The sequence below is a fragment of the Acanthochromis polyacanthus genome, chromosome 14, assembly GCF_021347895.1.
Source record: "Acanthochromis polyacanthus isolate Apoly-LR-REF ecotype Palm Island chromosome 14, KAUST_Apoly_ChrSc, whole genome shotgun sequence".
NCBI lineage: Eukaryota > Metazoa > Chordata > Actinopteri > Pomacentridae > Acanthochromis > Acanthochromis polyacanthus.
In genome coordinates this window covers 23,219,902-23,238,871 of record NC_067126.1, presented here as the reverse complement: position 1 = coordinate 23,238,871, position 18,970 = coordinate 23,219,902, and the positions used below count along the sequence as shown (strand labels likewise).

The following is an 18,970-nucleotide window of genomic DNA, read 5'->3' as shown; positions in this document are numbered from 1 at the left end:
GACATCAGGGCGTGTTGGGAGTCTTTAATGGTGTCATGGTGCACCAAACAGTGTGTAATCTGTCACTGGTGTACCGTTGTTAAATGTGTTGCACAGTAAATTGCAGAAGCAGTGTTCACTTTCAAATGCTGGTATGGTAAATGACTTACAGCATCAGGTGACGAAGGAATGAAAGTAAAGACCATAAGGTCAGGGTTGAGTTGATCTGATCTGACTCTCTGGTCATGAGTGAGATTAAAAGCACCGAGCAGATCTGTCTTTGCCATCAGTCCATCCCTCACACTTTTCCAACTGTACAGAGTAGCAGCCCTGCTCATTATTTATTCCTTTATCTTGATTTGTTGTCGCTCAGTAAGTGCCCTGTTTCTCTGCAACCCCTTCTTCCTTTGGTCCTCCCTCCTCTCTGCTTCTCTGCTACTTGTCCTCTCTGCTCCTTCCCCTGCTGTCTCTTCCGCTTCATTATTTTCTTCATTTTTTTTCTTCATTTCTTCTCCCCTAGTTATATGACTTTGCTCAGCTAGCCCCTGATCCAACCTGCATGAAATGCAGTACTGATGATCACCATCCAGCTTCCCTTTTCTCTTTCTCTTTCTTCCTCCTTCATCCTCAAATAGACCAGTCTGAAGGAAGATAAAAAGGCTTAGGCAGATTATGCTACTGGATCTCTTGTTTTCAAAGTCAGGGTTAGGACTGAAACCGCTGGTGTGTGTGTGCTATTGTTTAGAGACACACAAAACACAAATACTGGTATTTTCAAAGAGCCAAAGTTGAGCGTAGATATTGAATTTCAAGTTGTGCCTCATTACAGTACATATCTGACCACTCTGAGGAGGATAGAAGATACTTTTTTTGAATTTGGTGATTTCAATGAGTTCATGGATGGTTCAGGTTAAAAATGGAAAACACAACATTTTCTTTAATTGCATTTTATTACTGTGCATGCAAAAGTTCATGTTTTAAAGTTGGGTATGAAAGCACGAGAATAATTGCTGTATGGTTATGACTACTGAACCTTCTTTAGTTAGTTTACGCACATGTTACTGTTAGTGTTTAAAATGAGCAGGCGTGGCAGCAAATTAGGGAATGATGTGGCACACTTAGTCATTCCTGTGTGCGTGCGTGTGTTTGTGTGTGTGTGTGTGTTCCTAGTGTGTGAACAGATAAAAAACATTCTTCAAATGCTGTCAGATACTTGAGCAGCACTAAGTTTTGTTCCCCACATGCAGTTCAAAAAAGACATAAATACCATTCCAAAAATAGTAAAAACCAAGAGAGAAACTCTGAAAACTCAAGTCACCTGACTCATACCCCAAGCATTCGGCCTAATCCTCGCTGGTTTCTTCAACTTTTGAAACCTGAACAGCTATCAGATGACTCCCAGTGAGACAGCAGTTTCGATTTGAACGTACAGCGTGTTTTCATGAGGCTGAACCCCAGGAAGAAGGATTACATTTCTCCTAAGGGATGCCTGTTAAAATGTGGTCTAACATGCTTCTCTTTGGGTCAGGGAATGTAGCTGAACCTCATTCAGGACTCACTGCAAATATTAGAAACATAGTTTTTATTTGTTGTTCTTGGTATGTTGATGTGAAGAATCGAAGCGTCAAGTGTTTTTGACAGATTTAGGAGTTTGTCATTTGTCAGTTAATCGTGCCTGCAAGTGAGGGTGAGGCATAGGCTGAACGTTAGTTTGACGAACATTTAAATTAAATTTAGTTAGATGTTCCTAGTAACCGATTATGGGGAGCATTTTTCACAGGTGTCTCTCTTTACAGTTTTAAATTCATTTCGATCATCCTAAAATTTTTATTATAAATCTGCCTAGTGGAGTAAAATATAATCTCAACAAAACATTAAATGTATCTTCATTTCACCTTCAGAACAAACATGAGAAGAATGAAGATACATTTTCAAATATCTTCCCTTTACCTATAGTTTTACAATATTTTAGGCTGTATTTTTTATATCCATGGCAACACAGTATTTGGCCTCTGAAAAGACAGTGGATGTGCACTGATCAATCATATTACTCATACATTTATGCACACAGAAAAAATAGGCTGGTTTGACTTTAGAATGGATTTGACTTCAGTTTTTTTATTCAGTATAACTATACTTTAAGCCAAGGTTGTTCACATGTGAAGTGAAAGTCCTGGTTTGAGTGTAATTAAGTGATTCAGAAACTCTCGAAACCAAACTTCCTTGAAAGCTAAAATTTTTAGCTTTAGGAATGGTGCTCTTGAGAAATCCCCCCCTCTTTTCCTCCCTTTCCTCTCCCAAAAAGCAAAGTAATGGTCAATTTTTTCAGCCCTGGAAATTATCTGTCTCCTAATCCACCAGTGGGAAGGCTCTCTGTGCAGGCTGCTTAGAGCACAGCTTTACAATCAAAGCCAATTTTAAACCCTTAAAGAGTACGTCTGAACTTTAAAAAAGACTAAATTAAGCTCCCTGGTTTCCTTTAGGTTCTGTACCCTGCTCTGCACCTCTGCTTCTCTCTTTTCATTTTTCCTCTCTTCTGTCTCATCACCATCTTGCTCATTCGGGCTCTACTCTCTCTTTCTTCCATCCTGTCTTTCTTTCTTGTGTTCTTTCTTCCTTTATTTTATGCTCTCCCTTTCTTGTCCTGCCTCTCTCTCTTCCACAACTTCTCCCTCAGCGGGTTTCTTTCACAGTGAGTTGACAGAGTATTGAAGTTTCAGACAAACCCTTTAATGCAGGATTAAAGATATCATGGCAGGATTAGCTCTCTCCCTTCACTTCCCCACCCTCCTGCCCTCTCTCTCCTCTCACTTTCTGCCACCCCTCTCTATTTCACTCCATTCTTTCCTCCAATAATACCTTCTTTCTTATCCGTTCTCTACCCCTGTAATTTCTCGCTTTCCCCTCTCCATCTCTTTCTCTTTCCGCTCGAATTCAGTTTGATCCCGTCCCGATAAAAAAGCCGCATCCTACCAAAAACAACCACTTAACACTCCCCACCCTTTGTTTAGGTCAGCCAGCTGCTGCATAATCAAGGCTTTGCATTCTCTGATTGAATTTGAACGCATGGCATGGGCCTTTGCGTGTCAATGTGCAGCTAATGCTTGTGACGTTTGCATCAATTAAAATATACTGAAAGCGAAATTAGAAAGCAAATTCTTTTTGAGGAGTGATGACATTAAGGGATTTAAAATATGCAAGTAGTTGTGTAATATTGACAAAATGAGTTTGAACTCTATTTTTTCCTGACCTTGCATATTTTATGTAGTTAAATACCAGCGAGGCACAATAAATTTTAACACGCTGGCCAGTAATTGACAATTTGCTAAAAGCCCAGGTTAGTTATTGTTACTAGGCCTGTCAAGCTTTCTGTTGTCACACATAATATCTGCAGTTTACAGTGGTGTATTTCCCATTTAAGTTTATTTGTATTTTTTATATCAGTAGGTCCTTGTCTTATGTTTTATTAGCTGTACTCTATCAGTTACAAGTTCCAACACAGTTTCTCATTCATTTGAATAAGAAAGTGTGTTCAAACTTTTGATTGGTAGTGTATGTCTTATGATGGCAGTCCAATGCACTTTTCCCAGGTAAAAAGTCAGCATCTTTGCTGCTTAACAGTCCATGAAATAAACGAAAGGAAGAAAAATCTGTGCTCTTGTACGGCAGTTTGATAGTCTTATAGCATTATTGTTTAACAATGTTAATTATGTTGTGAAAAATATAACATTAGGCATCATCACATAATGAAATATACAGTTTGAATCAACCCTTTCACCCCAAATTTACGTTTCTACACAACAAAGCTGCATTCTTATTTATGATTTAAAAGAAATATATTTTCATTTCGAACATGTTTTCTTACGCTTCTTACAAAAGGTAAGACTATGACGAAAACCCAGTTTGAGTTTTGGGTCCCACGTGCAACCATTTCATTCCTCAACTTTTACTTACTTGTCCTCCATTTTCTGAGTTACCAGAGGGATGATTAGTTTGATTAGAACTCCATTTCTGAGACATCACAATCTCATGTAATCTGGCACGAAATGCATTTCCCTAAAAACATATTTGAGAATGCAGTTTAGTTGTATATGAACCTAATTTCTACGGGGGCGTGCTGGTGTGAATATAGTAGCCAAACTAATGTAGTTAATTTATCAAGTGTACTTTTGCCTTATAGGTAGTTACCAATGTAGATAATAGACTATTACTTATTTCATTTTGGAAGGGCTAAATGAAAAAATGACCAAATGTTCTTCACTCTGAAATTGCTTAGCATGAGTTGTACAGCAGTCAGAAATTCAAAGCTTGACAGACCTGGCATATAGTCACAGTTTTGCAAGGGTTGAGTGAATTGTCAACCAGCCAATCAGCAGCTTTTGACTCTCATGCAGTCTGCATGCCCGCCTCGCTCGTCCACTGAGCCAACCAGTAATGTGTCCTCCTGCCCTCCAGGGGGTGCCATATCTGGGATGGAGCCCACCGTAGACTCAGTGGTGGTGCAGCCGGTCCCTGCCTACTGGTACTATGTGCTGGCGGGAGGCGGTGCCCTCCTGCTGCTGGTCACTGTGACCGTGGTGGTGATACTGTGCTGCCATCGGTACCACTGGGCGACCAAGAAGACCAGCGGTAGCCACCACCATTCAGTGATGTACCACAACAATCAACAGCCATATCAGCAAAACTGTTACCAGAACCAAAACCCCAGCTGTAATCTGATGCACAGCCCTGACCAAAACCACCTGTACCCAGGTACCGGGCAAAGCCTTGAACCCATGCTGACCATAACACTGGAGAAAGATGAGAGCTATGACTCCCAGTGTTGAAAATGACCGGACTGAAGTGAATGATATAATTTTATTAGAATGCTTTGTTCAAATGAAGTGATCAAGGGGTGTGAAAACTCCCTGAAATGAATAAGAGCATTCAGCATAATCACCACTCTTCGAGAATCTACATGGAAGAGGTACTCCAGTTCCTGCTGCTCATGACTGATCTAATTGCCTGATCAGTAAACCTGTTAGCTGAAATTGGCGGAATGATGGTCTGATATGAAACTTCACCACAGTCCTTCAATGAAGAGAATTCTGCAGATTAAGGATCTCCAGTTCTGATGTCTAAAGAGGGTCTCATAACAACATTACAGAGCAACTTATACTGGCTTCTGTATCTGCACCTCAACCTGAAAAGGAGTTGGATTGTGGACTGAGTAAATCACAGGTAGACTGACTGTGGACATAAAGACATACTCTGTGCACATGCAGTGTACAATGTCAGTGTTGCAACAGCATATCCTCCTTCTTCTATAAATGTCAGAGCAGGATATGTCCATCAGCGCTGCTCTGATCTGCGGCTTGGACGCTGCCTGCCTCCTGATACCTGTCTGGCAGAGAGGGGATTTACACACAGGTTGAGCTGTGTTTGTGTGCAGCGTGATGGCTATTTCTTTGGGACTGAATATAGCTACAGTTTATTTGTCCACATGCCTTTGAGAGACTGAGAGTGACAGAGACAAATCAGCTGGGGGGAAAAAAAGGGAAAGTATGGGAAGAATTAGTGCTGCGCGGCCAGCTGTGACAGATACGACGGCTACACGTCTACGACGAGTTGTAGCTTTGGTTGGTGAACAGCTGTGAGACAGCCTACATCGCCTTGCATCAAAACACAAAGGCTTATATATTACCTTGAGTGCATTTTCCATTTCATTTTGGATATGCCTTTTTTGGGGGAAAAAATGTGCTTTAAAACTATTACCTCTTCGCCTCCAGAATGAGGTAGTGCCTCAGTGTCAAATAAGAGTACGAATGGATGTTTCACTCTACAGTTTGTTGCCTGGATCTCATGATTAATCCAATGCCTGTATCTGTTGATGTAAAAGCATATCTGTGTGTCCTGCATACATTAGACTGGGTGAATGAAACAAAACAAAAAAAAACACAATCATGTATTAAGTGTCTAAAGGTGGAGGTATGCTTTCCTTTAAATCTGTGCAAGTACAACAATCTTAAAGTCTTTATTTTGTTGAAATGATCTCATATTATCTGCTACATTACAGATTCTGAATTTTTAACACCTGGCATACAGAAAAAAAGATAAATTTGGCTGTAAAGTTGCCAGTTTTGCTTTCATTCAACAAATGAGACCAAACATGCTGTGACAAAGAGCATTTTACTCATGAAGCCTTTTAGAAAATCACTTAACTGCTCACTGATTTCACACAGCATTACTGTCAAATGACTTTTTCTTTAAAATCACCTATTCTGATCTATATGTATTGGCATCCGTTACTGTGTTGATAGAGTGTAAGTGTGCTTGAACTTTTCCTCAACATTGTGTAACATGATGCATTTCTGATAAATTGTTACGCATTTTTTCTTTGTTGAGAGTAACATTAGCATTTTTTTCTTAATTTTCATTGACAGGAGGTTGATTATTTCTTACATTTACTGTGAATCTCTTCAGAAATGTTGAGTAGTGCACTTGTGGTGAGTAGGCCTACATCTGATGTATGATAGTTAGACAATGATTGTTTTTATACTCAGTATTGTTATAAGGCAACAATTATGTTGATTCTGTCCACTGAGATGATCTTAATAACTTCTCTTAACTTTTACTTAACTTCAGTCCTTGAGATTGAGGCAATTTTGAAACTGAAAATGTTTGTTCCTTGTTTGAAATATCCAGTTGAATTCAGATTGGGATACATAACTGAAGCACATCAATGTGTTTTGGGAGAAATGATTGTACACACACACACACATATATATATATATATATATATATATATATATATATATATATATATATACATATATATATATATATACACACATACACTACTGTTCAAAAGTTTGGGGTCACTTAGAAATGTCCTTTTTTTTAAAGAAAATCCTTTTTTTACATTAATCAGAGATACAGTCTAGACATTGTTAATGTGGTAAATGACTGTTCCAGCTGGAAACGACTGATTTTTAATGGAATATCTACATAGGGTTACAGAGGAACATTTCCAGCAACCATCACTCCTGTGTTCTAATGCTACATAGTGTTAGCTAATGGTGTTGAAGGGCTAACTGATGATTAGAAAACCCTTGTGCAAATATGTCAGCACATGAATAAGAGTGTGAGTTTTCATGGAAAACATGAAATAGTCTGTGTGACCCCAAACTCTTCAGCGGTAGTGTATATATCAATTCAGATCCACACTTGTGAAATTGGGTGGTACCACGGCGGTGCATATTTCCTGGACCTCTCAGCAGCTCCCCGTGTTGTGTGCTACCTCCTACATCATTTTTGTTCATGCCCAAATCCCCCAGCCTTTTTTGTCAAAACCCGCTTGTTCCTATTCTACTCGTTCCCTTCATCCCAAATCCTCCCAGTACAAAAAAAAAAAGAAAAAAAACACAGGAGAGAAAATGAGAGGCAGAAATGAAGGGGAGCAAAATCTCTCAGAGGAGAAGGGCCCATTAAGTGAGCCCCCTTTTTCTCCAAAGAATGCGCCCAGAGATGGAGGGAGATGAAAGAAGCAAAAAAAAAAAAACTGCCATCTATACTTTCTAAAGATAGATTTTTCTTTTTGCTTTAAGAGGGAGGCTAACAGGGAGGCAGGTTGGGGTTTGGATTGAAGGAGAGAGAGAATTGGAGAAGGAGGGCAGGTTGTTTCAAACACAAAAGTATATGAAGGAAGTCTTTTGGCAGAATAGACAGAGTGATGAAGACTTGCATCATATGCACTGCACACATATAATGCACTGCACACATACATACACTAGCACTCTCCATCCAACCAGCACACACACACCTGTCTCAGCAAAGAATCTCCACCAAGCTCTCAAATGCACTCTTTAAATCACTGTTTTGTGCATTTTTTCCACTGTAAATACTCCCCATATTGACTTATTTCATCTCACTGTGTCTCATAAAATGCTGTTTTGTGCTTTAGTCAACAAGTATTTTAGTTATTTTGTGCTTGCATATCCATTTCTGCCTCCCTAGCCCCTCTCCCTTCCAATCGACTTGTGTATGATTTACACATTATATGACTCATTCTAGCAGCCGTGTGCCATAACCCAATCAATGTGGGTCCAAATTCAAATAGAGGAATGATATATGGCTGTATTTATGTTGTGCTACCCATGCACTTTTCTCTTTCATCCTCTTTCCCTTTCACTCTCTATCAAACTTTTTGCAAGATTTGGAAAACGTTCTGGCATCTTTTCACGCGACGCTTTTAAATCAGCCTTCCCTCACTTCCCCGCTCGCTTCTCCATCACAGACTACTTTGAAGCCCTTTAATATTTCTAATTAGTTAATGGAGCTGATTGCGTTCATAAAGCCCTGCGGTAAGCAGTTCTAGCCCTCAAGCCATTTTCTAGTTTTCTCTCTTTCCTCCTCCTCCTCTGTTTCCTGGAGAAATATTATCAGTACAAGCACTCTAACAGGTCCTCGGGCCCCCACTGGAACAGCGGACGGTGCCAAAGAGCCATCCCTGCCTCTGCCTGAATGAAAAAGACCCCTTTTTATTTTTCTCTTTACTAATTGGAGAGGGGAGATAAAATGGGGCTACGGGGAGTTTTAATCTCCTTTCAGATCCTTGTGATGATTCTTCTCGGGATCCTAGCCTGAGGGCTTTGAGCCAGGATCATTAGAAAGTGTTCAACAGTCATCCAAAGAGTATCAGAGCACCTTCCTTCCCCCCCTGCTTCTTTTGCTATCTCCCCATAAGTGATTTAATGTTTTGTCAAAGTGATTTCGGTTGACTGTGAGAAAGGAGAATTTAGAGCCTGGAGGGTCTGCTGGGAGACGGTGCATTTTACACAGTCGGAGAAGAGAAGGATAATCTAATCTAATATTAAGACTAAGACCTCCAAAAACTATTATAATTGCAATATGACTACTGGGATCATTTGTTTCAGAATAACTGCATTGGTTTTTTTTTTACATTTAATAACATGAGATAACATTTTATTTACTAGACCTGCTGCCAACACTGTTTGAAATCATGGTCAGAATCTGCAGGCCACAGGAGTTTTCAAGCCTGCCCGCTTTGAGATTTTTTTTTGATATTTTATTCTTTTCTACACATTTCTCATACATGTGTCAGTTTTGAGGATGTAAAATCACACATTTAGGTGCAAAGACATGTTGAAGTTTTTTTTTCTCGCAAAATCAGCCTTGATGATGTCACTTTTATGAGATGAATTTAAGATGTTGCTGTGTTTTTCTCTTGTTTTCTTTACTGATCAAAGATTGGTCATTCTGAAACATGGCTTCAGCAAGGGATGGACTTGAATTAATTTTAATTCAAGGTGTGACTAGTTTCGGCTCACTCAGACTGAATCAAACCAGCTTTGAAGCGGCAAACTGCTTAAACATTCATCCCCGACGTCAGCCACATCACTGTTACTTTTCTCTCGTGCACTTTCTCTGCCTCTGTGAAGACTTCGACTTTATGATTGTATTTTTAGCTTGCGCTGGATTTTCACTGTCTTGCACTATGAGTACATTAAATATTGATCTACAACATACGAAGCTAATGGGGACACCGACACAATCAAATAACTAAATTAAGAAACTCCCAACAATTGAACACTTGAGAATGGATACATTCTAATTAGCACAGGCTTTGCTAGTAATATTTGACTGAAAATTAAAATTTCTTTACTTTATTCTCTCAATTTTGCATCAGTTGACATGATTAAAGCCAATTCTTTCCTCATATTTAATTCATAGGCAAATATTATTGCAGGTGTGATGTAAAAGTTTTAATCTCTTATGATTATTTACAGATTGAGGATTATATGAAGTTTGTCAAGCTGGTTTATAAAAGGTAAAACCTGGAGATGCCAAACTTGTCTCATAGGCGAATGGCCTTATCTAACTGAGGAAATGAGGTTCTGTATCTTTTTTTTTTTTCATATGTACTAAATTAGTTTTTACCTCTTATCTTCTGAATATCTATTACGGTTTCACTTCTTAATGTGTTTTTGGTTCCTTTGCTCCAGCAATAAGTGATTATCAGCTGCTCAGATATTGCTCCATTTTTTTCTTTCTTTCTGGTGACTGTAATGTCAATTTCCTTGAATAAAACTGAACCGAAGTAGAATCGAGCTTCCAAACCCTTCAAAGCCTTGCACTCCAGCCTGCCTCAGAAATTTAAAGTGGTATTTTAGCTTGTTGAATTTCATGGTCTTGGAATAAAAAAGAAAATAGATTGCGGTGAATGTGAAGGTAATAAAAGTGATATTTTTCTATGAAACGGTTTTGCGTGTCTTTTTTTCACAGTTTAGCCTCCCCTTGTCTCTCTCTCCTCCCTATCTTTCCACTCATTCTCTCGAACTCTTGACTCTCTTTTCATTTCTAAGTAAATAAAAAAAGATGCTTATCACATAATGGAACTCGCTGGCTTTATGCAGGTAGTCTGGGTGAAAAGTTTACTCACACTGGATGTTATTTTCCCCTGATAGACTGAGCACAGAAGAAAATGGTTTATAGAAGATTTCTTGCCTGATCTCTTCAGAAAGTTTAAACAAGATCACTCACTCTTTGAACGCTTTGATTTCCATCTACAAATGTAGCTTGTGTGCTGACAACATAAGAGATGGAGCGATGTTATCACAGCGATGTGGACTCTCTGGTAGCTGCAGTGTGACTGGATGGCTGAGATTAATACTGCTATTCTCTCTGTCTCTAACAGATCCCAGGCCAATGGATTTTGGAAAAGATCCTGTTTTCAACCACAAGAACCCCATCAATGGAGGTGAGCTCCTCCCCTCTCCTCTCCTCCTCCCAGCCCGGGGCTATACCGGCTGTTTTACAAGTCTCACCCAAAGACGAGTGAAATTGCTCTTTAAACAGAGGCATGCCGATGGCTCTTCGTTTTACTTGTGATTCCACAAGAAATCAGCCCGTGGCAACAGTGACAGACAATCTCTGGTGTGTGTGTGTGAAAGAGAGAGAGTGTGTAGAGAAAAGAAAAGTGTTTGTCTGTGTGTGCATGTGGTGTGTTTCTCCTCCTCCTCTTTCATGTTCCATGGCAGACAAAGTGAGACAGACAGCTTCCTTCTGGGCACCTAGAAAAACATCTGTCTGTAACAATCACGGTTTACGTGTGTGTGTGTGTGTGTGTGTGTGTGTGTGTGTGTGTGTGTGTGTGTGTGTGTGTGTGTGTGTGTGTGTGTGTGTGTGTGTGTGTGTGTGTGTGTGTGTGTGTTCGCCCAGTATTCCTTGTTTCCTCCAGCAGGCTTGACAGATACAAGACGAGTACTCAGCCTTTACTTCACTAAACAAGTCTGTTTACTGTCTGTTTAGAGTGTGTGTCTGTTTCAGTGTTTTCTCCATAAAACACTCTAAATGCGGCACTTAATTGTGGCTTGGCTTGTTCATGTGTATACATTCATTAGGTGGATTAGCATGATTGCCTTACTAAGTAGCTGCACACACTTCAACGCCCGACACACACACATCAGACAGTACCTTTACGGTAATTAATTGCATTATGTTTCCAAAGTTGCTATCCGAATTAATCACAATTTGGGCTGTGGTTAACAGAATTACCTGGTCTTGAATATATCAGCCATGATGTGGAACTTTTGTCTCTGAAACAGTTTATTTCCTTAGAGAGGCTAAGTGAGTTTTGAAAGAAAGAACCCATTATTCTTCTTACATGTGAGAATTTAAAGTTTTGACGATAGAATACAGCACACTTAAGCCTTGATTTACTCCCCTGTGGACATGCACAACTCTGAACATTCATAGTTGTTGCTATTATACCTAACAAATTATAGTTATGTTTCTAGGCTGCTGGACTTCACCTGGAGGACTCCATACATAACAATCTCAGCTTAAAAGGAGTGTACCAGTATTTTTAAAATATACAATTGCAATCCGCTTCTCAGCTTTAAATCAAGTTCACTAAGTAGCAGGTCTGTAGCTATTTTTGTTTGTTATCCTTGTTCCATTATTGTTGAATAAAATGTTTTTTTCTATCAATGTTCACTTCAACTATGCAAGTTACACAGGTTTCATATTCATTTTGATGGATTTTTGCATTCAAGCAAGTTCTAATAATAATAATCTAATAACTGACTGTCACATAACACAGGAGTCAAAAGAAACCATTAGTTGGCTAAATATTAGGAAAAAAATACATCCACAAATCCACAGATTATAAAGGAAGCAACGGTGTAAAATTGAACCGAATGGATATCGTCATGGAAGATCACTTAAATACGTAGCTTTGATACACACTGAGTTTTCAGCCATCAGTGACTGGAGATTTTTTTACTTTTAGAATCATTTATCATGTGTACAACTATTTTACCAGTGTTTCCTGTTCTTTCTACAGATTATGTCTTTCCAGGGTGGCCATCCTTCTCCACCCCCTCCTCGGACGTGGACCCCCCCTCCGTCACCCTGGTGTCAGAGAAGGACAAGGACAACGCCTGGCTGTACACACTGGACCCCATCCTCCTCACCATCATCGTGATGAGCTCGCTAGGCGTCCTGCTGGGGGCAGTTTGTGCCGGACTGCTGCTCTACTGCACATGCTCCTACAGCGGACTCTCCTCTCGTTCCTCCACGACGCTGGAGAACTACAACTTTGAGCTGTATGACGGGATCAAGCATAAAGTGAAGATAAACCAGCAGAGGTGCTGCTCAGAGGCATGAGGAAACCAAGGAGGAGGAGAACTGCGGAGAATGACGGGGAAAGACTCATCCATTGATCCCCGGCAAACGTAATGTCGTTCTCGGTTTGGACAAAGACAACAAGATAAAGAAGCACTATCTGTAATTTCAGTCCCAGTGTCCTGTACCTAATATCCTGCTACTCCCTTGCTCTGATGTCTAAATGGGGTAACTTTCAACCCAGAGTTTCCTCACCTTTTTATGTGCCAGTGGGAACTTGTGATCTTGATGTCCCCTTGATGCTATGAGGCCTAAAGTGGGGGAACATCTGACCCCAGTCTCCCCTACCTTCAGTCCCATTTCTCCTCCGCCTGTAGGAGAGAGCCTGCTCGATTCTAAAAGCCTGTGAATGAATGAAGGAATGAATAAATGAATATGAATGACTGATCTACCATAGATTATAACCCACCAGCCACTGGAATGAAGTCAGAAAGGAGATGGACTACAGCGCCCATGACAATCTGGACATTTGGACGACAAATGACAGCACAGTCTGGGTTGCTTGGTTGAAATGTTGGGATTCTTCAGACGTACCCATGACTGGTACAGATGGAGGACCTAAGATCTGTCTTCGTCAGCTTGAATTTGAGTGTGGCCAACAGAAATGGCTTACAGAAATCAAAAAGTTCCAGCTTCAGACTGTTTGTGAAGACTCCAGCACCAGTGGACCGTTTGATGTGGGTACTTTTGACTGAAATCAACACATATCAAGCGAATGCCTACCCCTTCTAAAAAAAAAAAAAAAAAAAGTTTTAAAACATATTGAACCACACAACTCAAATGAATCTAGATTTCTAATGGTGAAGAAGGAAAAGCGGATGAAAAAGGACATTTTCTTTTTTTTGTTTCTGAAAGTTTTAGATATGAGTTCTGTGAGTTTTAACCGTCCATTAGCCTGCCATATGGCGCTCGCTCGCTCCTTTGTCTGCCCTCGGTCTGCGCTTTGTGAAACCAGTGGCATAGAAGAGTAATGGTGACTGTTTTTGTTCTGTTTTAGACTCGTGTCTGTTTGGAAAAAAAAAGGTAAAGAAAAAGCCAGCTTCAGTTCGTAGCCGCCCTGTAGAGCTCTTATGCCATTTTTAGACTTTCTTTTAGCATTGTGTTGGACTCTACAGTCTTAACTGTTACTTCAGTCCTTTTCTATTTTGGCATTTTCCATTACAGATTATCAGTCTTTGCAAAGAATAGAGGAAAAGTAAAATAAGATGGAAGACAGTAAACAGAGGTTTATCAAAATCTAACATGCTGTTATGGAGTCGTGCTTTAGATTCAGTATTCTAGAGTTTGTTTTTGGTATATATCTATATTTTTTTGCTTTTCAGACTGTATGATGCCCAAATGATGGACAGACACTGTGTGAACAAAATGTCAGTGATTGTTTTATTGCAACCTATGGATTGCCAAAGAGTTGTGTATGTGCACGGTGGGGGCTGAACAAGTGTTCAAAGAGGCTGGGTGGACTAAGAGTGATGAATCATCCTGCTTTTTATCCACCACTCTTGACTTCACCCCCTCGAAAAAGGCCGCTCAAAAATGGAAGAAGAAAGAATGGCTAAAGGAGGAGAATGGAAATCGTACCGTCGACTTTTTTGGACACACAATTGAGCCTTAAGCTAACTACAGTATACGCTGTATCGGAGGACAGCCATCGAGGAGGGCCAGTGCTGCTGGAGAGACTGATGAACAGGAGGAGACACACACCTACACAATACAACACACACATACATACATACATACACAAACGCACACATACAGCAGATAGAGAGAAAGAAAGAGACAAAGGAAAAATAGATGGTGGTTATGTTTTCATGCACAAGAAGTCCCATTGTGGCTCCAGTTATTGCAATATTTAACATAATAGCTCAAACTGGTGAATATTAGATTCATAGGATCAAAAATGTGGTAAGGACATTGGATCTACTACAGTAATCAAATTATTTTAGCCCAAATTAAGCAGATTTTTCTCCTGAGAATTACATTCATACACATTTGGCTTTCAGTTGCTACATTTTGATGCAAACTTAATGATACCCTTGGAATTGTTTGACCACTAATAGCACCCTGGAACCATGTTTTTACAGGCGTGTTCCCATTATGTTCATATCTCGTGCCTGAATTTCTCCCAGATTTCACGCTGTTCCACCAATCAATACCCAGTGGCAGTAATTTGCCAAAAATTACTCCAGCAAGTAAGAAGAATACTTCAAGTTAACATGGAAGAAAACAATGTAGGACTTAAGTTTGTTCAACAATGGCCTTGCAAATATTTGTCTGACCTCGAAGATACAGTAACTATTTTAGCCAAGTTTCCCAAAAATTACATTCCTGTACAACTGCTGTATATTCACAATTATGTTTTGAAGGAAACATATTTTCTGCCAGATTTGTGACGTATTACACATATGCTTCAAATCAACATATCTTTGCAATTCACTTTGTTTGCTTTACTGTCACACTTCTTTTTTCTCCATCTAATCATATATTTGATGGAGTAGGACTTATCACCCTGCTCAGTCAGAAAGGAGAGGAATGGGGGAGCTTCAAATATGTTGTGTAAATGTTGTATTTTATCTCAAACCATCATGTTTTTCTTAACCTAACCAAGTAATTTGGGTACCAAATCCTAACTAAACAGAAAGTGAAAGCCAAAACTTGAGTAGAAGAAAAATCCTCTTTTGCTGGCTTTTGCCTCTGAACTTTTTGTGGTGAGCATGGGGCTCCTTCAAACTGGGAGCCTGTCCTACTCCAACACAGTCTTATCTTTTGGACAGGAAATGGGTTTCTTTCAAAGATGGGAATGTAGTCGCAAAAGAAGAGAATTGGTAAATTTATAAGAAAACTCCAGTAGGGTACTTTTAATGAAGCCCAGAATATTTTCCTTTCTAAACACTATATCAAGTAACTTATTCTAGCAGCCTCACCATTACTGGTACATTTTAAATGCCACTAAATCATGAGGCGATCCTGTGCATGTCAACATACCCAATGAGACCATGAGTCAACATGGAAGAACAGCATACAGACTGCCACTTAGACAAACAAAATGAAACATATAAGTAGTCTGTCAGAGTTGGAGGATGAGAGAGAGACACAATCACAGCACAGAGAGAATGACAAGCAAAGAGACAACAAAACAAGAAAAGGGCAGTGAAGGACAGTCAGTGACCCAGACAGAAGTTTTAAATTGGAGGCCCAGACACTGACCTCTCCGTTTTCTCTAGATTTTCCTTTTTCATTCTGCTCTGCCACCGCAGATGAAGGTAAACCCTAGAAAGTCAGTTTATGTTTTCTGACTCTGTGAAATATCCGGGTCGTGTTGTTGTTGTCCTCTGGGGTGTAAATTGAAAGAGCAATGGAAGCGGAGGGGAGGGGGGGAAAAAAGTGTAAAACATGTCGCACTTGTTGTATCTTTGCCTGGAGCCCCCATTCTTTCTTTTTGTCTTTCTCTCTCATCCCTCCATCTTCAAGGGCATACATGGAAATAGCCCGGAGGCTGGTTGAAATGAAGTAAACAAAGAAAATAAAGGGATTATTAAGAGGTGTTAAAAGATGGTCAGAAAAAGGAGAGATGGAGGAAGGGAACAATGGAGAGAGATGGAATTTCTGTCCATCTAACTGTGTTTTCATTGGACTGTTTTCCAAGTGCCTTGGAGCTCTCTTATTATGTCTCTCTATCTCTCTCCCTCTCTCCCTACTAATGTCTTACTCTGACTCTGTCTTTATCACACAGACACATATGAAACAGTGAGCAGAGACCAGTGAGTACATTATGAGACACAATCATGCAAATGAACACCATAAACATGAACTTGCACACACAGAACCAATTGTCTCCCTGTCTCTTTTTTTCTTTTGCTTTCTCTACTGCTTCACTTTGCTAACTCGTTCCTTCTGGGAGTCCAGATAGTATTACCTCTTCTGTCTTGATGGATACACACAAACACAGACATATACACAAACATGCACGCGCACACACACATACATGAATGCACACTACATTAAGACACACCTACGGCACTGGCCAGATTACTCAAACTGTTGTTTGTAGACTTTGTACAGAAAAATTTCTTTTTTAATGTTATTATTATTATTTAATAAAGGCTAAATAACAAGTCATTTGATTGTCGGTGTATTTTTGTGTGTGGATGTTTGAAATGAATGAATGAATGTCAGTCCCACTACTCACTAACACACATGGTGCCATAAAAGAACCATTTCTAGGTCCACAATGAACCTTTGAGCAAGAAGTTCTTTAAAGAGACATTTTTCAAACTGCTCTTTAAAGAATCCCTATTGGTACCTCGAAGAACCATCAAAAATGGTTTCTTTAGACACTATGAATCGTGCTCCAAAGACCTCTCACAAAGATATGGTCTTTTTTTAACCAATATTTGACAATAAGACTTGATAATTGGTAAAGTCATTTCTGAGCAAAAAAGGTCAAGGAAAGATGCTGCAGTATTTCCGGGTTTGCCATTACAACCACGTTTAATATTTGGAGTTTTTATACAGTTCACCAGAGAGAACTGCAATAAAAATGAGGAACCCTAAGTACCACTTAAAGTGCATGAAATAAAGAGGTGCATTAGTTTTTGATGGCACTTTGAAGAACCACAGAGCCTTCTGAAAATCCACTTTGGAACCATCATTATTCTGAGAGTATGTACAGTCCAAGAAGTCCTCAGCATATCAAGGCATCCTCTTTAAAAGGTTTGTAATTGTAATGAGAGAAAAGCTTCCTAAAAAAGAGCAGGTAGAAGCCGGTTTTTATCTGGATTTTACTTTCCCATACAGCTGTAGTGCAAAGTGCTTTGTCTTGACACTGATCACATTAGTTGGAAGCTAACATGGTCCTTTTACAGTCCTGACAATTTACAATATAAAAACAAGACTAAGAGTCTATGTCCATGTATATTTTGGCAATTGGATTTTCTGTTCTGAAACAGGTACTGAAAAACAAAAAATGAGTGGTTATTTGATTTTCATCCTAAAATACAAAAATTAAAATTGAAATTCAAGGCATTATTCCTTTTTATGATCAGAAAGGGATATACGAAATTTTAAAAATGCTTTGATTTTCATCTTATGTTTAGAATAACAGAAAATAAAATCAGTAAGAGACAGAAATGAAAAAAGGTCCATTTTTTCATTTTCAGAGACCAGAAGTGGTCATCAGCAAGTGTGGAGCCAAAGGACAACAAAATTCTCAGAGGGCGGAGCCAGAGAGCAGTGATTGGTCAGACCATAGAACAGTGCGTTAGCATATCTAGTCTTCTATGTATGGTCAGCACATCTGGTCGTATATCTGGCTGCTGTTGACCTTGTTTTTGGAGTAAAACACAGTAAGAAGATAAATACTTTTAACCGTGTTGTTTTGTTGTACGTTAAGTCAGCGACTTGTGAACAGTTGTGTTTTGTCGTGTTTGAGCAGTAAGATAGAATTAGGCAGCAATTTTACCGCTCAGGTCAAAGACTGAAGTCCGAGGAAAGCACAGGACAATCAAATAACTCCCTTCTCCAAAAATGACAAAAAATATAAAAATAAAGCATCTTGAGACAATTTGACCTGTAATTGGCATTATATAAATAAAACTGAATTTAAACTGTACATATATTGTAATGTTGGAGTAATTCAGCCATATATTTTGGAAAACACATTTTCTTTGTCCATTAATCTGTTGTTTTCTCCAGTAATCCATTTCTTGTTTTGGTTTATAAAATGTCAAACCCAAATATATTCAGTTTACTGTCATAAAAAAACAAAAAGATTTACATTCATGATGCAGGAATCAGGCAGTTTTTCACTTTTTTCTGAGTTTAGTCAGAAAGATAGTTGATAATGTGTGAATTGTTGCAGCTTGTGAGCCGTAAAAGGTTTTAATCTTTGGGGCTGAGTGTCAGAAAACATTTAGAAACCAACATCAACAAAACACTCAACAAAGATTTAAACATCATTAAAGGGAAATCCAACTTTTGCATGACAATGTCTAATTAAAGGACATTTTTTCCAACATAAATGTGTGATATTCATCCTCTGGAGCTTCTCTTGACATCGCCTTCCACCTGGACTGGTTTGGTCGGGAGCATGTGCAACAAACATTTGAAAAACTGCACTTTAACATCAATGAATGACACTGAAGTTTAATCTCTACATAAATGAGACTGAGTCTGGATGTGCTGCTCTGCCTTTACCTCCTACGTTTAAGGAAAGTTCAAACAAAAGAGGACAGTTCAGATAAGACTTGAGAATGAGCTTATTTTGAACAAACATCTCAGACTTCCTGAGCTTCAGAACCTCGAGCAA

At 39.3% G+C, this 18,970-nt stretch overlaps 1 protein-coding gene across 1 annotated transcript in view; it reads left to right on the top strand.

The window, feature by feature from the left end:
- LOC110958203 (neuropilin-2-like) overlaps positions 1–16,782 on the top strand; it is a 99,721-nt gene extending 82,939 nt beyond the window's left edge. The window contains exons 17-18 of the mRNA XM_022204622.2: positions 10,676–10,738; positions 12,326–16,782. Of these exons, the coding sequence (XP_022060314.1) occupies positions 10,676–10,738; positions 12,326–12,648 (386 nt within the window). The 3' untranslated portion in view covers positions 12,649–16,782. The remainder of the gene's footprint in view (positions 1–10,675; positions 10,739–12,325) is intronic.
- Positions 16,783–18,970: the final 2,188 nt, after the last annotated feature.